This window comes from Ictalurus punctatus, chromosome 21, assembly GCF_001660625.3.
Source record: "Ictalurus punctatus breed USDA103 chromosome 21, Coco_2.0, whole genome shotgun sequence".
NCBI lineage: Eukaryota > Metazoa > Chordata > Actinopteri > Siluriformes > Ictaluridae > Ictalurus > Ictalurus punctatus.
This window is the reverse complement of record NC_030436.2, coordinates 18959818-18984957: the sequence shown is the minus strand read 5'-3', so window position 1 is coordinate 18984957 and position 25140 is coordinate 18959818. Positions and strand designations below refer to the sequence as shown.

At 44.0% G+C, this 25140-nt stretch overlaps 1 protein-coding gene across 2 annotated transcripts in view; it reads left to right on the top strand.

Annotated features, from left to right (window-relative positions):
* The first annotated feature begins 211 nt into the window (after nucleotides 1-211).
* Nucleotides 212-25140, top strand: part of grm2b (glutamate receptor, metabotropic 2b) — a 28912-nt gene continuing 3983 nt past the window's right edge. For both annotated transcript variants that reach the window (XM_017496562.3, XM_017496563.3), the window contains exons 1-4: nucleotides 212-767; nucleotides 7131-7756; nucleotides 18884-19721; nucleotides 20656-21719. In XM_017496562.3, coding sequence (XP_017352051.1) covers nucleotides 7241-7756; nucleotides 18884-19721; nucleotides 20656-21719 — 2418 coding nt within the window. In that variant the 5' untranslated portion in view covers nucleotides 212-767; nucleotides 7131-7240. The remainder of the gene's footprint in view (nucleotides 768-7130; nucleotides 7757-18883; nucleotides 19722-20655; nucleotides 21720-25140) is intronic.

The following is a 25140-nucleotide window of genomic DNA, read 5'->3' as shown; positions in this document are numbered from 1 at the left end:
GGTGTTCCTTCACTGCAGCCTACGGGATGATAAACCTGTGTACAAATTAAATATCACACTATTAAATGCTATCTTTACAACTCTAGGTGTTCATTTAGCAGTTCTATCAGATGGAGCAGGCTGTTGCTCATATTTCTGCAATTCCTTAGTGTGTGGAGTGAGTGGCTGGAGCTGGAGTGTGTGTGTGTGTGTGTGTGTTTGCGCGCGTGTTGTTCAGGCTCCACCTTTCGCCGATGATGAGCAGAATGATCAGACTCAGGGTCACACTCCTACCATCACATCAAGTCATACACACACACACACAAACACACACACACTAGAGCGATGTGTTTCCAGCTCTATTATAATATGAATATTTCATTTTTCCACCAAACTTTCCTTTCGGCACCAGCTCAGCAGTGACTGGATGAGTGACTTTACGCGCGCGCGCGCGTGTGTGTGAGTGAGTGTGTGTGTGTGTGTGTGTGTGTGTGAGGGAGTGAGTGTGTGTGTGTGTGTGTGTGTGTGTGTGTGTGTGTGTGTGTGTGAGGACCACAGCCGAGCCGAGCCGAACCGGACCTGACCGCGGCGCGCGGTGGAATCATGATGCGCAACGGAGAAGTGGTGCGTTCAGGCAAAACGCATATTTAGACTTTTACACTCTCAACTCGGTCCTTTGTTGGAGTTTCAGCTTTAAACCGACTTAAAGAAGAGAAACCTTCTCATGACCTGAAGATAGAAAACAACAACAACAACAACAATAACAACAAAACTTTCCTTCTTCACAGGTAAGAAAGCTTTCCCGTGCATGCTGATTAGCGGGGCGCGCGTTCAACAGCACCTTTATTTATAACCTCATTCACACACACTGATCCCCATGCATCGCACTGCACGAAGCATTCGATAGGCTATAAAATAAAATTAAAAAAAAACAATTTCCAGAGACATCAGAATCGCATTCGCTGTCTGTTATCTATCTGGGAAAAGAAAAACGCGTGCGCGCGCTCAGTGATCAGAACAGACAATCCGATCCGTGCGTTAATTCCGTGCGTTAATTCCGTGCATGTAAGATTTCCAGATCTTCTGGATGTACAGATAACATCAGCACACAGATTCAGGTTCATTCACACATCACAGGAAGCTCCAGCTTCATTAAAAGCCTCCTGTGCATCAAAGGAAGTGATTACTTTGGAATTGTTTCTTCTTCTGATAGAGTCTGTGGATAAGGGGTATTTTCTCCATGAATTTTCCCTGAAAACTTCTCTAATATGTTAAACCTAAAACGCCTTCTTTAGGCTACTCGGACAGCTTAATATCACAATCAGAACAAAAAAATAAAACAAATATACCACCCTGTACTTTTCCTTCTACAGTTTTTCACCTGGACACTGAATATAGTGTAGCTTTAAAAACATTAAAAGGCACATAATTGGGTTTTAAGGACCACTTTTATTTACTCATACTGTACTAAAAACTCAAAATTTAAAAAAAAAAGGTACACCACATGCACCAAGTTACAAAACAAGTACCCTTGATGGTACCACGCCAGCGAAAAGGAAAAAGTAGGCGACATTTATGTCTGAGAATGTCTTGAATACTAATCAAAATTCACTTAACCTGCATGAAAAGACCCAATAGTTAAGCTCGGATATCGGGTTTAGTCTTGTGCCTTGACCCTACTCGTCGAAATAAAATGTAAAAAATATTGTACAAACAATTCTAACCACCACAATGCCTTTGTTTGATATAAATGTCTCATGAGATCAGGTTAACTCTTAGAATATCGAATTAACTCCATTATATAACGTCACTGTGGGTGTTGAACCGGTGCTGTTGGTGGTAATTAAGCACTGGGGACTTTGCTGTGAATTGCTTAAATGACCAGTGAATGAATCATCTCTCATATATGACATTGTACTACTGATCTTTTATTTATTTATTTTGAAATACATCCACTTTAAATCAGCTAACAGTTTCGAACAGGAAGCACCACTACTTCCGTAGGAAGCCAAGCGGCAGAAAGACGTAGCTTGGCCAAGACACACTGGCTGTCGCTCAATTTCTGTAACAGTAGCCTGTACGCATGTATATCTGCCCTCCTACCTACGAGTCTCTGTGATGCTATTCAAGCTGCTCGGTTTGCTTTTCACGGCTGTCACTGTTCTAATAGAGGAGGCTTAACGCGTCTTTAGTGTTCTTGCTAAAGAGATGCAGTGTGTTGTGGTGGCAAGGGCTGTGCTCCATTCATATCATATTATATTATATATAGCTATTCGTTACATAAACACGCTTAACATGACAGTCTGGCAAGGACTGAATCTCCTTCTTTTTTTTCTTTTTTTTTTTTTAAAGTTCTGGATAATAAAGCGTCAATGACATGGTGCTTTGAATAACACTATTCATCCCGAGCAGACCTCTTCCCACACAAGTGAATCAAAGAGCAGGGTTTTCTTTAGACACCTCTACAAAATCAAGCCCACTTCAGCAGTCCTGTAGGAGGTCATGAGAAGCCTTGATTCTGTAGTGATGCCATTCTTAGGAAGCCATGGTTACTTGCAGAGGAATGAAGAAGAGGCATGCTGAAGGCAGCACCACATGGTTTAATTTTGGTGCGTATAAATGCGTCGATTCATCCGACGTTGCAAAATTCGGTTTGGCCTTGGTCCAAATAATTGTGGGCAGTCAGGAGCAAGAAGCAATCCTGCATTTTTTATTTATTTATTTTTAAAGTGAAAACGATTATAAAAACTATAAATAGACTATATTTATAGTACTGACGACATTTTGACACATACATGATACAAATCGCAATCTTCGGTACCATTCCACCGTCGATGAGACGTAACCGTTTGGCACATTTAGACAGGATGCAGTATCAAGATCTGATTGTCTGACTAGATCCTGAGGAACAGCTCCAGCGTCCCCAGTTCGAACCCGAGCTCGGGTTACTGTCTGCGTGTGAGTTTCGGAGTTTTCCCACTTTCCCCCCACCTCCAAAAGACACGTGCGTATAGGTAGCTTGTCTAAGATACACTGCCCATTGGTGTGAACGTGTGTTGTGATGGACTGGTGTCCTTTCACGGTGTATTCGCACCTCTCGCTCAGTTTTCCCACTTCAGTTGTATCCCTGGGGGAACCTTTACAAAAGGTACCCTACTTTGTGATTCCCTATCAGAAAGGTTTTAAAAGTAGACCCCTTAGATCCCCGATCATCCAATGAATTCATAAAACACTTGAAAATTGAAACCCCCCCCCCCCCCCCCCTTTTTTTTCTCTCCCACAAACAGGGAGAATGTTTACACGCTTCTGGTGGAGGAGCTCCGCCGCTCATAGCCAAGAAAAAGATCCTGCTGAGATCAAGCCGTTTGTTTTTTTTCCCACGACTCCATCATGTATGCCATTATCCAGCTTCCCCGTGGTTACCTAGAAACATCCCACGTTTGAGTGTTGAATTCTCTGTCCGGCGCTGCTGGAGGTCAAACATGTAGATGAAGCCAGCGTGGATCTCTCCGACGATCAAATTACGCCAGAACGAAAGAAATGCTCCGCAAACAAAGCCATTAATCCTAATTATCGGTTGGAAACCTGACAAAAATGAGAGGGTCGAAATGCTTGATTTGGAGGCGTGCTATCAATCTTATGGTGGGGATGCTAATCATTTAAGCAGTGCATTAACATAAATGCTTGTGTGTTTAATTTCGCTTCGGGAGATTCAGGAGTATCCTGTTAATCAAACACTGAAACCTACAGTAGGCTCCAAAAGTCTGACTTCACTACCAAGAAGTTTCTAATTCATCACTTGTGGAAAGATAATACTACTTTGGCAAAGCATATTTCCTAGACAAGATTCTGTAGTAATGCAAGACTAAATCATTTGGATCATCACCATCACCACCATCAATATGACGGTTCAATCGAGTCGGAACATGCCATGGAGTTTGGTGCAGTCCTCGAAGAAGCATCGTGGAACCATATTCTTTTACGTTCGGGTCATTTCTTTAAAGCGTCTACGGACGGTAGAGTTCGTCTCCATGCGACACTCTCTGACAGGGAAACCTGAAGACAAGCCGAAATTAAAAACGGGCATTTGTTGTAAGGTTCTCTTTTATACAGTATTAACCCTGGTTCAAATAAATATGGGCTCACACCAGGGACGAAAAAAAGTCTTTTTCCACCAACACTAGCAGGAATTTGTCTGCCTCCGCTTCCTTGAGTGCCGCTGGTGTTGTAGGAGGACAAGTAGTCCTCCACAAGTGCCTTCTTCATGTTTGAGCATCTTCATGTTTGTTTTGGAACAACAACTTTTCACAAGCCAATCAAAACTCGAAGGATAGAACTAAAGCCTCGCCCACCCAAATAGGTCGTTTCGCTTGAAAATATATCATGCTGTGGGGAAAAAAAAGGTCTCGTGTTTTCTTTATAAGTACTAGAAGGAAATCTCATCCACCCAAAAGAGTGTATACGCTATAATATGCAGATGTTCAGTATGCGTTGTTAAAAAGTTTTGGAGCATCCGCCGTACAAATCCCTGCGTACGTGGTTACTCTAGAAGTAACAGTATATTAGAACTTTCTATTACTGGGTGGTGGAATTAGACTCCCATGGCAAATGTTAATACAAGATCATGCTTTGATACTCAGTAACAGGAAGAGCACTAACAAGTGAAAACTTCAGGAAACCGAGCCAGGACAAGTACCTGACGAGATGTACAGACTGCTAACGTCCTTCTGTCAATTATTCCCAGTTGTTTTGGACACGGTGTGCTTTCCGGCGCTGCTCTTCTGTTTGCATCATGTTGCACAAGCGACGTGACCTAACACTCAGAAACACCACAGACTGTTACGAGGATAAAAATGATTTAATATCAGTTTGCTTTTCATTATCAGAACACCGAGCCCTGAAACACGCATATAGTGTGTATTACTCATTATTTCCGGATCGGCATGAGGAAAGAGAGTTTTTTCCTCGCTCCTAATCATCTCCTCTCCGGCCTGATCACGCTACATTACCTTGGCATGGAGTGTCCCATTAACTCCAGGCCTCAACCTTGGTGATGGCACAGAGCTCCCAGCTGCTCCCATCTGCTGCACGAAAAGCCAAGGAAAGATTTGATTTTAACGCCAATTAAATATTTTGCGTGGCCGCAGTCGCCGGACCCTGCTGGGCGTCGTCTGCACGGCCGTGAGCCGAAGCGTTAGCAGTCACGAGGGCGAGACAGATGTCAGGGATAGCTGCCACGAGAACGTCAGAGCTCAGAAAATATCTCCGACTTATCCGGATGAAGCTGTGCGTTTACTTTCGGAGATATGGAAACACCTGAAGAAACTGTATCAGGCAATTCCGGTGCAATCGAGTTCACATTTGACCTCGGTATCAATTTGCAAAGCGTCTCATCACCTGCACAAGTTTGCGTTTCCTGTCGAGTCATCGCTCAGGTAGAACTCGGACCAGTACTCGCTGGTGTTCATGCAGATGTTACAGATGTCATCGATCGACATTTAGCGGCGTCCGATTATTTATATTCGGTTAGCGCTTTCTCCAGGTCACGGTGGGATCGGAGAACACTGTATCCCGGGGACACTGGGTGCGTGGCGGAACTACACCCGGATTGGGACACTAGTCCATCTCAGGGCATCCTGCACCAATTCACTTTTTCACGGGAAAGATAGGACGACACCGGAGAACCCAGACAGATCTGCGCGCCGCGCTTCATCGTGTTCTCCTGAAACGATCATAAAATACTAATACGGACTTGTATGGAACAACTGAATTAGGAAACAATACTAAACGAAGAATCTGCACTTAAACTGTTTTCCAGATGTTTTCCAGTTTGTGGAGGGATTTAATATTATCCATATAATATTTGTTAGATTAAAAAGATTTCACGTTAATCATCGGCTTCAGGTCAGCGTGCTGTGTATTTGATTTCGGATGTTGATATCTCATGATTACCTTCATGCCCTGAAGAAATGAAACTATACAGATTTGTAATTGGCATCTGCGTTGGCTCAGTAAACTCCAGTGGAACAGCATCATTAATATTTCACAGTTTTAGAGTATTTCATTAATATTTCATTCTTTTCTCTTTTTTCACTTTTAGTTCGAGCCATTATTTGCTGTGCGCTTGTCTTTTATTTCTTTCATAAGGTGACTTTAACCAAGTCAGTTAAACAGTTCTTTTTCCCCCCTTCCTTCACATTTCTTTAAAAGAAAGAAAGAAAAAAAAGCACCTTAATGTATTCAGTTGATAAAAAAAAAAAACAACACGTCTTTTTCCTAAGCACGCCTTGTTTGTTCTTGCACGATGAAAGATCTCAAATTAATTGCTATATGCTGCTTACCTTTATCATGGCACCTTGTTCCCCCCCTTAACATACCCACGGTCTCCAGTTTCCATGGTAACGGAGGTCGAGGAAGAACACTTTAATAAATATGAGGATGTTGCTTCATTAGACGAACGGCAAGAGTTTGGTGCGGAGAAAGATGGATCCGTGGAACAGAAATACTAAATCTGCATAACAATAAAGCGAGGATGACCTCTGTTTAAAAAAAAGTTTTGGCGCCTGTGGATTTAGTCTCAGACTACAAATAATATCTATGTAACATTTAGCCAACCTCCAGGGTTTAAAGTTAGTCCAAACTTGCGTTTTAATAGCAGTCCTTAATTGAAGTTAAATGAGGATTGCTAGTGATGAACGTCAGCCCCTGAATTTACAGAACTAAAATTTGATGCTGATTTATTTGAGTGAAAATAGATAGAAATGCCCCCCCCCCCCCTCCCCCCCCGCCGTAAAAGAGTTGAAATCTCCCTTCTGTAAGCCATGAGCTGTCATCACGGCTTTTGGTTCTTTGCCAGAATTGGACAGGCTCTGATGTTTCAAATAAAATAATTAAATAAAATTAACGAGTCAATAAAAGCAGCCCAGCCTCCACGACACGGAGGTCAATCCAATTAAACGGCTAGACGGCTCTGTATTTTTTCTCTGCCTAATGTGATGTCTAATGATTAGCACAATGTCTGGTTTTAATCAGAGATGTTCAACTGGTAGGCAAACATTAGGCAGTGTTAAATGGCCAGATTAAACGATCACACTTGAGAGATACAGATCCTCTTGAAACCCTTATTATTTCTTTCTTTGTTCCTCTTCCAGGTTCCTCAACGTGCCAGGAAAAATGCAAGAACATTCACCGGAAGCATTGACAGTCTATAAAATCCAACACCTAAACATCTAAACCAAGAGCACCTTCCACACGACTAAACATGGCTGTGCTTCTAGTAAAGATCGACTCCCCCATCATGGCTCCTCTAGTTCTACCCATGATGGCCGTCCTCCTGCTTGTCCCTCCCATCCCTGTCCAGGCCAGCCCGAGGTACGTCCCTGCACTACCCGGCGCCAAACGTGAGATCGTCATGGACGGCGACCTGGTGATCGGTGGCTTGTTCCCCGTACACGAGAAAGGCGAGGGCACGCAGGACTGTGGTAAGATCAACGAGCAGCGTGGGATCCAGCGTCTGGAGGCCATGCTCTTGGCGCTCGATGAGATCAACCAGGACAACCGCATCCTACCAGGCCTTAAGCTGGGTGCCCACATCCTAGACACCTGCTCCAAGGACACGTACGCGCTGGAGCAGTCGCTCGAGTTTGTCCGCACGTCGCTCACCAAAGTGCACCAACCCGGGTTCATCTGCCCCGACGGGTCCAACCCCGTGCCGGACGAGGCGCCGCTGGCTATATCTGGAGTGATCGGGGGATCGTATAGTGACGTCTCCATACAGGTAGATATGGCTTGAATAAGTCTAACAAGGAATCAAGCTTCCTAGGGTTCATGATTAAACATTAGTTCTAGTGGTTGTAAGTTTCAGTGGATCTTTTCTTTTCAGTGTAAATTAGCTAGTCTTGTTTTTGTTTACAATGTCCAATCTCACACAAATCTTATCCAAACGATCATTTGCTTTTTAAACTTTTTTTTTGGTTAATACAAAATGGCTCCTCGTATAAATGATACAATATCACTGTCCACAAATGTTTAGCCATATAGTGTACAGTGCAGTACGAAGGGTGTAAAAGCCGATACTTAGAGCCAACTACGTACTACGTAGTTGACCGGAGTAGTACGTAGAATACGTACAATACGTAGTCTCCGGTTAACCCAGTTGTGTAATGGGTTGGGGTATGCTTTAAACAATACTGATTTTCACCCTTTCGCCATATTGGTCAATACTGCTCGAGTGGTAGTCTGGGAGACTCATGTACATCGAGGCCTGCATATCAGGAACCGTTAGGCCACGGAGTCTGATCTCAGATTGCTCTTGATCAGCAAAACCAGCTGTACTTTAAGTCCTGTGCCCTGGGACTTATATAACATATTTGAGGTATATATGGTGACGTCTTCACACGGATGGAGTCTAATCAAAGTGTAACCTTGTACAATTAAAAAATGAATAAATAAATTTGAAAAAGAAAACACCACAATATAAATATAACCTTCCCTCAAGGTTATTTGGATCCAGTTTCATCAGTTTAGAGATAAGATGGTAGTCTTAGATTAAGCGAGAAAAGCTTTCGTCTTAGATATTAAAAGTATGAATTCCAGTGCCTTCTGAAAGTCAGCACTGGGTGATAAGAAGATATGAAAATGATTTTCCGATAAAATGCATCATGTTAAAGTTTAGAGTGCCACAAGTGTCATCATCCGTACTTTAACAACAATGATTGACTCTTATATTATTATACTGATTGCGTAACTAGCTTAGAGTTGGCAAGGCTTGCTAGTTTTGGGCTAGTTAGCTAGCTATGTTCTTCATATTCATTAAAGAGTAGTTCATCAACAAAACAGAGCTACTACTAGCTACTGCTAGTTCCACTGTCCAATACCAAAATGGTTGTTTTGGACATTACTTCTAGTTTTCACAGCTTTTTAAAATGTCACCGCTGTTTTGCGGGCACTATAATAGTATGATCATGATCTTGGTAATTACCGCTCTCTTTCAGTATTTTAAAGCACGGGAAAGCACTGTGTAATCAGATAACATGAAATGACCAAGACTGTGCCAACACCTCTAAGATGTCAGCCCCACGTATTAATAGCTGACATGTCCATGGACGACGTCACAGCTTTCTTGTTGGCCGGAAGCCAATGTCGTGGCGATATAAATTCTCTTGCCACTTTGGGAGTTTCCTGATCAGGGGCTTTCAGCTTTCCTGAACCCCCGACAGGTCTGTCGGCACTGAAGTGTCTTCGCTTCGCTGCAGAAAAGCCGTGAGCTGCGAGTGTAAGAGTGGTTAATTACCGGCTCCTTCCTTTCGGCTGTCACTGCCAGAGAGAGGGCCGAACTCTAATTATGTTCCCGTTGTATAATTAGGTTTGGTTCTGGAGTTTTGTCTGCACAAACACGACCACCTGAGGGATTTGTAGCGTTTCCTTTTATGCAAGAAGCTTTGGTGGGGTAAGAGATGAGAAAACGTTAGCTAGTGAACTGTCCAGTGGTTCGATTTTTATCTCGAAATATCCAGAAAAAGAACAACAACAACAACAAAAAAAAAAAAAACCACATGCCAACCTTCATTACTAGAGATGTAATTACTGCCCCGAAGATAGCTAATTGGTGTTTCTAAGTCCTATTCTTGGAGTGGTCTTATTTACTTATTTACATATTTGTAATGGCCTCAAAAATAAATGAAGCAAAGCGCCAGACTGTGATTGGAGTTCAGTCACATTTTTGCTATTTGTGGTGCACACCCCCAATCTAATTTCCTTGTCGCATTCACAGAACGAGCGCGGGTGTGGGCCCAAATACATCAGTTAAATCAGGTGAGGTATGACTTAAATGTGGTCATGTGTTCACCATGTTTATATGAGAATATTCCATGTGAACGGCACATTTTTGTGACCTTCACAACTTCAGAAGCGGACGTTTGTTGATACGTGTAAGGTGTGACTTTTGGCAATTTGGCAGCAGTCGTTTTTCAGTATGTTTACTCAGAGGAATTCCATCACCACTGTCATGGATCGTCGAACGCTGGGGTTAAAATACAAAAGGGAGGGGGGGGGGGGGGGGTCAAAACCCAAGAACTAGACTCTAGCACACCAGGACTCAAAAATAAGTCACAAACACAACGTTTAAACAGGCAAATTAGTTCAGGGCAAACAAGGAATAAGCATGATTAATTAAACACCAAAACAACAGGAACAGGAAGCATAACCCATATAAGGAAAGTGGAAGGTCAAAAGGGACGAACGGGTCAGGAAGGTACAAAGAGTGGTATATGATGGGGATGGAACGGCTGGCGAATGGCACAACAGGAAAAAAAAGATGAGCTTATCTTGAAGCGTTCGGTCGCACTGACGTCGTAGCCGTGACGTGCGATAGGAGAGAGCCAGCTAGTGAGAGGCTAGCCTTTCTACCAGACATTTTGGCATTGTTTCCATTGTTAAGCGACCTGTACTCGGGCCGATGTAGTTGCCTGCCTTCTTAGGGTAACGGGTGTACCAAACAGGGACATTTGGGTGGCACCAGAAATCATGGAGACCACTGAATGTTTGGCCAGCACTACATAATGGCAAGTATCTGGTAAAGCAGATCTTTAAGCTCCTCCATTGTTGTTCTTGTTAGTGTTTTCTGTCAACAGAACAGCGTTTACTTTTACAGCTACCGTCATGCAATAGGAAACGTACGCAGGAACTCGACCAAGGTACTATCAGTTGTTTGCTTTTAACGGACTACGAGAGATGAATGGTGAAATTTTTACCGCGCTTTTATCGTTATATAAATATACCGAACATACAAGTCACGCACATGTCATAATCCAAAATAGCACCAAAGTCTCCTCACTCTAGATCACATCGTAGATCACAGCAGGTGGAATTAGAGCGGCTTCTCGAGCAGTCTCCTCCGTCTGTGGCAGGACTATCACAGCCCCGGAGACGCTCCTTTGGCAGAACCCGAGCCACCTGTCCTCCTCTGAGTAGAATGAGCTAAGAGGAGCCTTCAGGCTGTCTGGAGCTCAATCAGCCTGCTGGCATGAGGGAGACGGCGCTTGGCACGCGCCTTGAGCAAACATGATGTGGATGAACACGCATATAAAACAGACAGCACATGGCAACAGACGTCCCGGCCATTTTAGGAGCCGGGAGGGTTTTTCTTTTTTTGTTTTTTTCCCCTCCCCACACAAGTATTTTTTTATTCTCGCTGCAAGCCATCTGGATTGTGAGTTAGATTGGAGAAGGAAGTATTAGGAGTCACTAAATGATGTTAAGAAGTCGAACATAATGAGTGTATGTTTATATAACAAGCTTCATTGCACAATTCCAATTTTGGCCTCAGATCAGATCTGTCTATCTTGAGGGTTCACATCCGTAAAGTGACCTTCTCTCACTTTACTGACTAAAGGCTACGTCCATATTAATCCGGATTAATCTGAAAACGCATCATTTCCCTCTACGGTTTGGCCTTCCTGTCACGAATGCGGAGATGGCGGCGGATGTACGTGCAGATTCAAAGTTTAATAAGCGTTCAAGCAAAACACAAAAGAAAGACACTAAGCATACGTAAACAAGGAAAACAAACATAAACCAACACTTTAGGACACGGCAGAGCATAACGTGACAACCTGAGACGCAACGAAGCCAGACATAGAGTGCTGTACAGGAAACCGGGACTTAAATACACACAGGTGCTCGTTAACCGGGATGATAGTCAGGTGCGGGTGGTCATGTGACCGTGACGCAGAGGTGCAGTGGCTGCTGGGAATTGAAGTCCCTAGTTCCTTCTGTCCACACCGAGACGTCGTTTTAGTCCGGCGAAAGCACTTTCCCAAGTGGAGAACTCGAAGACAGCGTTTTCACACTGTGTGGACTGAGAAGGCGGAGACATTCATAAATGAGATGGCGTGTTTTTAGTCACGTGACCCATTCAACATAAAACAAACAAGATGGTGGACGATGTCGTACTGTAGTTGTTGTGCCTGCTACCCAGTTTGTTTACTCTTTAAAGATTAGTGTCACTTTCTACAACCCTTCAGATTGCATTCTTAAATAAACGCCTTAGGGAAATCGATTTTTGGAAAACGTTTGAAAACGCCAGCGTGGATGGAGAGCGATTTAAAAACGAAAAACGCAGGTTTCAGATCTATCCGGATTACGGTGGATGTAGTCTGTGCTGTGAAACATCCCACATGCGCACACCGATTTCTTGTGCAATAGTTTTGGACGCTACTCAGTAACTTTTGATATCGCTTACAGTTTTGCTTAAATTGATGCCTAAAATATCAACTGGGGCAGTGGTAGCTCGCTGACCGGAAGGTCATGAGTTCAACTCCCAGCACCACCAAGCTACCACTGCTGGGCCCTTCAGCAAGGCCCTTAACTCCTCAACTGCTCGGTTGTATAAATGCACTCACTCTGGATAAGGCCGTCTGCCAAGTGCCGTAAGTGTAAATGTAAAATATAAAATGTATCCCAAATTTCCCTATCCCTCCACTAAATAACGTCACTGCTGTCGCTGTCCTCATTGGTTGTTTTGCTGTGCTACTGGATGACGACGATGACCGTAATGACGTATAATATAAATACCAGATATAAAACTGTCTCAGGTCAGGTAACGTGAACGTAACCTAACGTGTCCCTACAAACTGAATGATTGTATTTCTGGGAGTTATGAATACCGGCTTCAGCTTCAACTGTTTAGAGGTTAAGTTTGGGTGCGTGGGTGTGTGACTGATACCGGAAGACTGTGCTATCTTTGGGGTGTGCATGTGTGTGTGTGTGTGTGTGTGTGTAATATAAAGATCTATATTTGAGTTTGTGTGTGGGTGAGAATGGCAGACTGGTTGTGTGGTTGTCTTGAGAACTAAACGTCTCCCCTCCCTAGAGAAACAAACAATAAGTTGTTTTTTTTTAAAAAAAAAAATAAAAAAAAACTGTTGCAATAAACAGTTAATTAAATATGAATACTGAATCTTAATATTACACAACGACAATTCTTCAGTAATCGCGCATTACAATTAATTCATTTCATGCACAAAGCCTGAGGCACTCCGGAGTTTTCACTCTGGCTGCGAAATTTCAGTCTGGATCTGTCACTCTTCCACTGAAAGTCTTCCTGCGCTCTAATTAAAGTAGCAGGATATTGCCTGGGATACTGCGTGTCTGCGTGGCAGGTTCTCCATGCGCGTCATAGTTCACACCGGCTCTCGTAACGCAAACCAATTGCTAGTCATGTGGCTTCTTTCATCCTTCCTGCTCTCATCGCTTCCTCCAGCAGGTGAAAGAATAAATTACAATACAGATTTTGCACAAAACCGACCTTGTGCATGCAGAGTATTGGGAATAATAATTGCCATGCAGTAACACGCACAGCGAAGTTGTCCTTGAAGGCTTCGCAAAAGGTTTTGAATACAAGGACCTTTTTTTTTCCCCGTGAAAACGACTGGACTTCTGATATAATCCAACTATTTACCCGTCCAGTCCGTTATGTAAATATATTTTGAAATGGCTATTTAGAAGAGGCTTTTTATTACCGAGCTTTCCGTCCACAGAACCAAAACCAATAACGCTGTGGGTAGATTCATATTTACCTTATTATCTCTTAAAATAAAAGACAACATAAAACGCCGCTTGCCACGTTACGGAGAGACCGCAAAACGTAATCCGATGCGTTCCCGTGGCAGGAAAACGTTACAAGAGCACTGACACTGGAGACTCCTTCCAAAAACATTTCTGCCCAGAGAAAAACATATCCGTATCGACGACTGCACACGTTTTTTTTTGTTTTTTTTAAAAATCCATTTACATAGCGCGTGCGCATTAGAAGTCACGGTGTACGTAGAAACGTTAACGTGTTGGAATGAACGCCGTCGGAGCCGAACCTCCGACCAATCGGAATCGAGAATTCAGCAGCGCCGTGGTATAACGGTGACCTCCACGCTCATTAGATCAGCGAAAAAAGAAAAGAAAAAAAAGAAAAAAAAAGAAAGAAGGTTAGGCTCTGGCCCTCACTTTGAGAGGCATGGAGTTAGAGCAGCTCCAAACCAAACAGGACGAGACAGAGGCTCACAGGATGAGGAGTATTAATAATGTTACTGCTGTTCATAGGAGTCATCTAGCCTCTCCGAGTTGCACAAGGTCACTCACACAGAGACCTCACCTGTTCTTCGTGTTTTAGAGAATGCTAATAATGCTAATAATATGCTGCATGGGAACTCTCACCGAGAACCTGCACATCATCTACAGTATATAAATCCCATTATGGGAGTTTACAGACGATATTCAGGAAATTAAATGGCAGCAAATTTCCATTCGGCTCGAGTCCTCCGAATCTGAAGGATGAAATTTAATTTTCCGTGATTTATTTCTTTCATCTAAGCGACTGCTTGTGAAGGGAGGCTCTTTTTAACTTCTCTGGCTGAAGCTGTAGTGCTGTAGCTGTGTGTGGGATGCCCACACGCCTGGCGCAGGAGCTGATGAAACAGATGGGGCTTTCATGTTGAAAGCGGGACGGTAAAAAGCGGCCGAACTGCGTCACGAGACACTCCGCTTTCGATCCACTCGCATGTGGGGTCAAAGCACCAAACCGCTTCACCCATAAGAAGCCTTTCAGTCTACGGCTCGGTCCGTAGCGCTCGTGCTTTTCTGTTCGTTTTATCCCCACTTTCTCTCGCTCTGGCTCACATGATTACTATTTTTATCTTCCTCATCTCTCAACCACTTCCTGTCTTTTACTCTCATCTCTCTGTCCCTGCCTGAAGCTGTTTTCCATCCAGTAGCCGTCGAAGGTCCCTCGCTCATTCAGGACTTCAACGATCTGCTCAAGACATTTGAGAAACGCTCCGGCCTCATCAAGACGTTGCAACTTTTAGCGTGCACGTTTACACCGTTTGCTAGTTTTTCAGCTTACAAAACGTGAGGCTCGATCCAGAACTAGCAGTAGCTCCGTTTTGTTGAAGAACTACTCTTCGATGAATATGAATAACATAGCTAGCTAACTAGCCCCAAAACTAGCAAGCCTTGGTGACTAGCAAGGTAGCGGTCTAAGTTAGCTATGCTTATGAAATAAAATAACTTAAATATACAGCTTTACTTCCATTTTCTGAGTAGTGTAGCTGGCTAACTATAAAAAGTCAGAAACAAAACAAAGTTAGCTGCATATTAAGATTGCCATAAACTGCAAGATTAGCTTGGAAACAGAACGTTAGCAGGGTTATCTAGCTATATAAGCTGTAAGGCTGTGCTGTGTTAGTGCTTTTTAATTTTAACCAGACAGCTAGAATACTATTCGCTGAATAGCGCCGCTAGCGAATTAGCAGGTTAGCCATGTACAACTGTTAGCTGGAATAAAAGCTTTAGTTACACTTGCTCACACTCCATAGTCAGAGCAAAAGAATGGTCATCCATGTGGATCTAAATTCGACAGCAAGGTGAGCAGAACTGCCTAAAAATCGGATTGCCTAAACTGAACAGGACACCTGAAATGTGACCATTAAATTCTTCAAAATAAGGAGCTCAGTGAGTTGCTTCCTCTCGAATTGGATTTGAACAAATTCCCCGAAATGCTCTCTCTCTCTCTCTCTCTCTCTCTCTCTCTCTCTGGTAGAGGGACAGTTGTACTTTATTTGCCTTACTGAACTCCGACAGATGTCATTGAACGCTCCAATAGAACACCTGCATGCATACGTACAGGATGGCGAGATGATAAATATTCATTTAGGTGTGTGGGGACTGAATATCCAGGGGAGGCTGCGAGAAAAGAAAAAAAAAAAAAAGAGAGAAAAAGGAGAAACAGAGTGAGATTAGTGACGTCTCTCCCTTGCTGGTGTGTGTCTCGAATGTGTGCAGGATGATTGACTGCTAACAACAGCTGAGCTGCTCTCTGTCAAACGCTTCGGTGCCGTTCTGATGCACTCTGATACACTCCACTTGAGATGCCAAAGGGAAAGGGAAAGAAACAAATGCAGTGACACGTAAATGAAATCTTAATGCGCAAAAAGGGCTAGGTTTGCATCTTAGACGGTATGAACAGGACGAGTCTCCCTCGGTAGGGAGTACTGATAGCGAACGGGTGTCTTGGTCCCGACCAGATTCGCGCTTGTCTAAACGAATTACATTCCCTCAGTTTCTCCTCCTTAGGTCAGTGATTCATCTGGTCTCCGGTGGCCCTGAACTTACCGGGCTCCTAAAACATGGCTGTCATGCAGTGTTAAGCATGTGAACCCCGCAACACATCACATCTAATGTCCGTCAGCATGTGGACGGGGCCGTGCTGGTAGCATTTCGCATGATGTGGTGTTCTTCCAGGGCTACAGAATTAAAAATACAGCTATACCAAAAGAATAAGGTGTTACTCGCAGGGTGTTGAGGATTTGAGCTTTTTTAATTCAATTCGATTTTATTTGTACAGCGCTTTTAACAACGGAGATTGTCTCAAAGCAGCTTTACAGAAACATATAAAAACACAAGATGCAGATTTTAAGTGTGTGAATTTATCCCTATTGAGCGAGCCGGTGGTATTCATTCATTTATTCATCTCTAGCAAGTGCTTTATCCTGGGCAGGGTCACAGTGGATCTGGAGTTTCTCCCATGAACACTGAGAACGAGGCAGGAATACACCCTGGATGGTACGCCAGTCCGTCGCGGGTCACACACTCGTTCGCACCTAGCGGCAATCCACCGACTGGCGTGTTTTTGCACAGCGTTGAGAACATGTGAAACTCCACACCGACAGTAAGCCGAGCTCAGGATCGAAGCTGTACCTCCATGGATCCTTTTCTCACAGGGAAACCCTCTGCTGTATAGTTCTACATAGAAACTTTAATGGTTTCCACGAGATTTAACCTGTATACATTACTTACAGCCACCGAATGTCACAATCCATCTACACTCTCCTGTAAAATAATAAATGAGTAAAAATGTTGGTTTCTTAAATATTTTTTAAGGGAAAGAAACAAATGTTTAAACAAATTAATGGTCTTTAACCATTTTGCAATGGAATAAACATGCATTTCAAATGTATGCTGTGGTTCAGGTGGTAGAGCGGGTTGTCCACTAATCGTAGGGTTGGCGGTTCGATTCCCGGCCCCAAGTTGCTCCTGATGGCAAGTTAGCGCCTTGCATGGCGGCTCTACTACCATTGGTGTGTGAGTGTGTATGTGAACGGGTGAATGACAAACAGTGTAAAGCGCTTTGTAGAACTGCTAAGTTTAAAAAAATATAAGTGCAGTCTATTTACCATTTATAATAAGCCTATACCTATACAATAAGAAAGTTCCATGTACAACTTCTAGAAAAGTTAAGAACCCTTGACTATTCGAAGATCCCTTGAGGAACTTTTATTTTTCCTAAGCTAGTAGCATTATAGTGAAAACTGTTGCAAATATTCAGAGGATACGATTATTTTCAGCTTGAAGAAGAATCCCGTAGCCACATGCATGCAGAGACGGATACAATAACAACAGCCATACAGTGCGTGTCTGGGGGCTGAATTTAAATGGATCTGCCTTAGGTAGTAGTCGAAATTGGAATTTAAAGTTGGGAGGGAGAAAATTGCATGCAACCCCTTAGGAGTATTGTTATCGGATTTAGTCTACTGAGCATTGCCACATCTCGAGCTCATGAACTGAACGTATGGAGTGTCTCAGAGGGAAGTCTGACCTAAGGTCAGATCATGATGTCCATGTAATTTAAGTCATTAAAATACAAAAAGGCAAAAATTGATCCTAAAGCAGAACAATTGGCCTGAGAAGCATCAGACTAATGGTATTTTAATGTGGAGCAGCCTCGTGCTATATGTGAATCCGCGTGGACACTGACTTTCCGTCATTAGCTGGCTCTCCCGGCGGGCCTAATTGTCACTCCAATTTGCGGAGTGAATGGCTTCCCCGAGTTCCTCCAGTGATTGCTCTGAAAGCTTTGGGAAATAAGTATGTAGATGTAATATCCACCTGAAAGTCTGCCTGAAAGTTCAATTGTGAACTGCATGTATAACACAGTTAAGGAAGAAATGCCACAGCTGGATCTAAATGAATCATTTGGTCTCCATGCCCTTTAAAATATCCATATGAATGTTTCACGTTGAGAGTAAGCAAAAAACGTTTGGACAAACTCAATACTTTCCCCTCTCTCTGTGCCCACTGGCAACCATTATAGTGAACCATAAAAGCAAGATGTCGACACTTAGATTTAACCTGATTGTGCCCTGGGATAAATATAACAATATTCCTTATCTGTTGTTTCTGGTTGCAGCTGTTATCTCGATCCATCAGAATGAAACCTGCCCAAGTCCCATGGTTAAACAAGCAGAAACGACTTTCCCAGATGAGCTAGATAACGAATGAAGATAGAGGCTTTGTAGGGTCCAAATCCCTCTCCATGCTGAGCAGATACATAGCCAGAGGCAATATTTTCATAGAGTGGTGACATCGGCAGGCTTGGAGGTTGGAGTGTCTGGCTGATTGCTTGTCAGCAAGCTTTGCAGAGAATCCCTGGCAATCTATATGAATTTTTATGTTGGGAGGAGTCTATCACTAGGTCTGTAAACCTACTGAATTGCCCAGGTACCTCCTGATGGCCACATTCTCTCTTGCTTCCTGACAACTGTCATCTCAAGGTATAAAAACAGTAATTGCAAATTGAAGAGTACGAGCTGTTTAACTGCACTGGATTACACCTGTACACGGTATAGGCAATGGATAGATCCTTGGAGTAGCCTTAAGACCTAGGATCATTTTCCACATATTATATATCATTGGGATATTAAAGAAAAGATCTTCCCTTTGCTCATAATGTAGCTATAAGCTTCCCTTATTGGTTATCTGCACTAGCCTCATAGCACCAGACACAAAAAATGTCTTGATAGGGTTTGGTATAGGACATCAGGACTGTCTTCTCTCCCCCCCCAAATGTCTCCAGGTGGCCAACCTGCTGCGGCTCTTCCAGATCCCTCAGATCAGCTATGCCTCCACCAGCGCCAAGCTGAGCGACAAATCACGCTATGACTACTTTGCGCGAACCGTGCCGCCAGACTTCTACCAGGCAAAAGCCATTGCTGACATCCTGCGCTACTTTAACTGGACCTACGTCTCAACAGTGGCCTCAGAGGGTGACTATGGTGAGACGGGTATCGACGCTTTCCAGCAGGAAGCACGTGTGCGCCAGATCTGTATCGCCACTTCGGTTAAAGTCAGCCGGTCCATGAATCGGGGCAATTACGAGACCGTGATCCGCTCACTGCAGCAGAAGGCCAACGCCAAAGTGGTGATCCTGTTCACACGCAGCGAGGACGCCAGGGAGCTTCTGGTCGCAGCAGCACGCATGAATGTCACCTTCATCTGGGTGGCGAGCGATGGCTGGGGGGCGCAGGAGAGTGTGGTGCACGGCAGTGAGAAAGCGGCCAACGGGGCCTTCACCATCGAGCTCGCCTCCTACTCCATCCGAGAGTTCGAGGACTACTTCACCAAACTCACTCCAGAGCTCAACACACGCAACCCCTGGTTCAGAGAATTCTGGGAGCACAAGTTCGGGTGTCGGCTGCACGAGCCGGGCTGCGCCAGACACAGTCTGAGGGATGGCTCGTTCAAGCAGGAGTCAAAGATCATGTTCGTCGTGAACGCCGTCTACGCGATGGCGCACGCTCTGCATAACATGCGGCAGGCCGTGTGCCCCAACACCACGCGAGTGTGCGACGCCATGAAGCCTGGCAACGGCAAAAGGTTCTACCGAGAGTTCATCCTCAAGACCAAGTTTGATGGTGAGTGGCGTGACTGACGATTACAAATGTTTACCACAGCTTCATAAAAAGGATGCTTCAAAATGAATAGCAATTACTGAAAGCTAGTGGGACCAATTAGCACGATTTGCTTTGCATAATGCTAATTGCCACCTACCGTCTTTCATTCATTATCAACAATGTTTATCCATCAAGTATTCCCTGTATAAAGAGAGGAGAGCTATTTCTACGAATGTTCAGGCATCCTTCAGATGAATGGCCTGTGATGCACGTTGTTTTTACTGCTGATTAAAAGGATGCTGCTGAATTTCAGATTTGAAAACTGTAATTATTAGGTTACCACACAGCGCCAGTCAGCGTAGCTGCAGAGAGAAACTATGAGAAGAAAAGATAAGCAGAGAGAGGATTTTAAATCTGGTAGAGCCTGAAAGAAGAAAATGTCGATTCAGCCACAATTAGCGGTTAAATACGTCATTTTTGTAATGATTAAAAGCCGCACTTTATACATGCAATACATCAGAGGTAGTGTAGACAGTTTCAACAGTAAAGCCCATGGGATTTCAGCAAATAAGCCCACCGACGGTGTTTCATCTCTCGAAGATCAGTGGAGACGTTATGCTCGTTCCAGTCTCCAGCTGTTTTTTTTTAATTTATTATTGATCTGGGTGTTAATCATGGCCTTTGATGACCCATAATAAAGAGCTATTTTTCACAGCATTAAATAAATGCACATTAAAGTGTTTTGGCCAGCAGGTGGTGATAATTAGCAACCATAGCTCAAAGCCTTAACATTTTTCAAAAGCTTTGCTGAAGGCAGGATGAGATCATTTTCCGGCTAGTAAATGTGCTAATGAAGGATGTGTTCTATAAGTGAAACCATTTTTATTCAATATTATCTTTTTACTAAATTTCACTGCTCTCCCCCCCCCCCCCCCTTTCTACCATTACTAAATAGCTCCATTTAGACCTGCTGATACAGAGAACGTGGTGCGCTTCACCTCTTCGGGTGACTGCTTGGGCCGCTACAACATCTTCCATTATCAGCAAGAGAACGGAAGGTATGCCTACAGGAAGGTAGGGTACTGGGCCCAAAGTCTGGTTCTTAATACCAGCACTTTACATTGGGCCGGAGGACCAGCGCCCACCTCCCAGTGCAGCGACCCTTGCCATCCGAACGAGGCCAAGAGCATGCAACCCGGGGACGTTTGCTGCTGGATCTGCATCCCCTGCCAAGCCCATCAGTACCTTCTAGACGAGTTCACCTGTGAGGACTGCGGCTTTGGAGAATGGCCTTTGGCCAACCTGACTGGCTGTTACGAGCTTCCAGAAGAATACATCCACTGGTCAGATGCCTGGGCTGTAGGACCCGTGACCATCGCCTGTCTGGGTATGATGTGTACCCTGGCCGTGGCTGGAGTTTTTCTACGGCACAACGATACTCCAGTGGTGAAGGCTAGTGGCCGTGAGCTGTCCTACATCCTCCTGTTGGGGGTTCTCTTGTGCTACGCCATGACCTTCATCTACATTGCTAAGCCGTCGGCAGTTGTCTGTGTCTTGCGACGTCTCGGCCTCGGCACCTCGTTCGCTGTGTGCTACTCCGCCCTGCTCACCAAGACCAATCGTATTGCGCGGATCTTCGGTGGAGTACGAGACGGTGCCCAGCGGCCTCGTTTCATCAGCCCCGCATCGCAAGTGGCCATCTGTGGTGTGCTGATCTCTGCCCAGCTGTTGGTGGCATTGGTATGGCTCCTGGTGGAGGCACCAGGTGTCAGGAAGGAAATGAGTCCCGAGAGGCGTGACGTGGTGACTCTGAAGTGCAACAGTCTGGATTCCAGCATGCTGGTGTCACTCACCTACAACTGCATCCTCATCGTCCTGTGCACGTTCTACGCCTTCAAGACCAGGAAGTGCCCCGAGAACTTCAACGAGGCCAAGTTCATCGGGTTCACCATGTACACCACCTGCATCATCTGGCTGGCCTTTCAGCCCATCTTCTACGTCACCGCAAGTGACTACAGGGTGAGTGAAGATCATGTCTCTACCATGTACCATGAGTGCACTACCATGAACAGTCCTTATTTAAACATTTATCATATGCAACCATTTCAAAATGTAATACATTATTATTATTATTATTATTATTATTATTATTATTAACCCAATTTACTGTATTTTAAACTGATGTGAAAAACTCATGTTTACACAGGAGATTGCATACTTTCGCTCTAAGACAGACTATTTATCATCATCCCTTAAAGGTTTCTAAAACTAAAACAATCAGGTCATTTCAATGAGCTTCAGAGCTCTTGGTAATATTCTGCAACAAAACCATTTTTTATAGCTTTAAAAGTGGAAGAAGGGTCAGTTGGGAGTGAAGCGGAAGGCTCGACCATCTTTCGTTGCTGAGCGAGTCCTTGAGAAACGCACTTGATTTTTAGCGCCGAGGAAATGAAAACAGGTTTCGGTAACGGACTGAAGCTTCTGAACCTCATATTCGTTCGTCTTCGGTTAATTTCATCGTAGTCAGCGTCACAGTGGATCCGGAGCCTATCCCGGGAACAACAGGCTTGAGGCGGGAGTACACACACTCACTCACACCTAGGAGCAAATTATCATAGACAACCCACCAACTGGCATATTTTTGGGATGTGTGAGGAAACCAGAGAACCTGGAGGGAACTCCCAGGGAGAACGTGCAGACAGTAACCCGAGCTCATAATCAAACCAGGGACCCTGGAGCTGCCAGGCACAAATCATTTACTCCACCATTAACGACACCCTACTACATTTTCCCATAAAACCGCAAAACAACAATTGTATGTTCAAGTAACAAAATGCACATCTTCTAAAGGATGGGTAAATGCTTCTTTGATATGCTGAGGCTTCTTCGATTTTTTAAAACACTACCCATAAAAACGGCAATTTATTATACATACAGTTCAGACATGCCACAACGGACGGGGCGTTAAGTGACATGGCTTTTTAACCAGATAAATTCAGCAAAAATATATAAATAAATAAATAAATAATCAACCAACGCAAACACACGACTCGCCGAGGCGTGAGCACGTAACACTCGAGTGCGTTACGAGTCCCTCCGGCAGACCGTGGGCGGCCTGTCGCACTTTATCAGCGGACTCGTTTTGCCGTGTGGTGCGAGATGTCAGAACCGAGTTAGCTCCACGGTAAACACAGTCATCAAGAACGGCCCAAGGCTGTGTGAGCGGCAACGCCAGGCTGTCAGAAAAGATCACAGCGCCGGGAAGAAAGCCAGCGTTTCCTCATCAGTGCAAAGTGGAGACCGGATTGAGGAAAGAATTGCAATGTATCCCTAGATCCGGTTGATCCGACGACAACAGGAGAACAGAGTATCGCGTTACGTAGCGAGAAAGACGGCAAGAGGCGCGTCTTTAAAAGAAAAGGCTGTGAACACGTCGAAAGTCGACGCGTCAGGTATACGTTCGGAGAACGCACAGAAACGGAACGTAATAGGCAGCGTTACGCAACGCAAAACGTAGTTTCATAACTTTCCTAAAAGCGTTATGACAAAAGTAGCTCGATTCATGATTGAGGTTATATTTTCTGAAAAACAATAGCTAATCGAACAGAGTTTCATCAGCATGATGGGAAGCTGCTACCTAACTTCGTAGATCAAAAATACACTGCATGTATATTCATGTATATATGAAAACAGCGCTGGGGGAGTTACTTTGCATTTGCAACTGGTCACGCTACAGAAACTCTTGGTTTAAAGTAGCTACACTGCAACCGAACCTTCTGTTAAAGCTACACGGCGAGCTACTTAATAAAAAGCAGCGAACGACACCGAAGCGACTTTGTCAAACTGAATAAAATCCACTGTGACGTTTTCATTTTATTGTGAAGCTAATTAAATGCACAAACATTTAAAAACAAAACAAAAAAAAAATTTGGCATGCTTTGTACAGAGTATGCCAAAACAGAGCCGTTAATAATACTTCAGTAATTAGAATTGTAAGACATCAAATCTTTAAAAAAAAAACAAAAAAAACAACAGATGCAAAAGAGGGCTCGCTGCAATACTCTTGGTCCAGCTGGATAGTTTTAGAAAGCAGATTATTTCAGGATAAAAACCTACGTTATTTTTAAGGTAGCTCGGCTACGATCCGAAAAAATGATCCGAGACGGTAGTGTTGCGCAATACCAAGATGTATGCAATCAAACTTTCAACACTTATGAAAAGTTGATTCGGCAAAAATCGACTTGTGATGGCGTCAACCTTTTTTTTTCTTTTCCCCCTAACGAGGAGTTCACATGAGCATCCAGTGTTACAGGTTGTGTGCAGAGTCTCCTTGTACAAGGGCTACCTTCCGATAAATGTGCGGACGATGCTCATAGTCAGTAACGTTTTCTAGGGTTCGGTCGGCATTACGCGGGCAGCCTTATCGTACCAGCTGCTCAACGTTTGTTGCGGAGACGTGCGTATTAGTAGGAAACGTTACTTAAAGCTTTTGTGGTGAACATGGCCTTTGTTTAATAGGTCTAAAAACCTGTTTTTCCCCCCAAAAGTTTCGTCATTCCTGCGTCAGATTTTAGACCTAGACCTAGCGATCCGCGGTATCAAGATATAGCAGATGTTTACAACGGTCTAAAAATGTATTCATGGAGCTTTTGGCCATGTTTAAAATGTAGAATCATAACTAATGAGGAGCTCCGTCTGAGTATGAAAACAGTTTGGAAAATAATACATTTTAATGTATTCTGGCATAAAAGGGAGGCTTGCGGCGATGGGATTCAGCACGCCACCCTCGGCCTCGCAGACGGGAGCAAAGTGCAGCGATTGTCAGCGCAACAAAGAGATTCGTATTTTCCTCACTCTCCTTTTTCTTTCCCACAGCGGTTTGGCTCCTGTCAAGCCTCGCTTTGGTATTTCGTCCAGCATTTTACGGCGTGCCGCAGAGTAGTGCAGGGGGCGATCCCAAATGAGCTCTGCTCGTCACACGCTGGTGTCTCTCGAGTTTGCAGTAACAGCGTGGATGAGACAGAAATTTTCAGACGGAGACAAAAAAAAAAGAAAAGTGATGGAACACAAATGTAATTCTTTGCCTGCGCTCTGAGACACGTTTTAAATCAGTGAGAATTTAAACAGGAATGTAAACGGAGACGTCTCGAAGTTTTTCCCCCAGACCTCTGCTGGGCTGCTACATCCGCGTGTACGTTGTACGATTTTCGTAGACAAAAACCGCACACCGTAAAAAGAATTCTTTTCTCGTGAGTTGAGACTGGCGGTCTTAAAGTGCATAATTTAGCATGCGTTCACCAGCAGATGATTTAGTGCCACTGCGACCAAAGACAGCCACAAAAAAAAAAAAAAAAAAAAAAAAAATTATGGCATTTCGTGTAAAAGCCAGCAATGGGAGAATGCCGTAGGATGACATGAAACTGAAAAGTACAGCTACAAA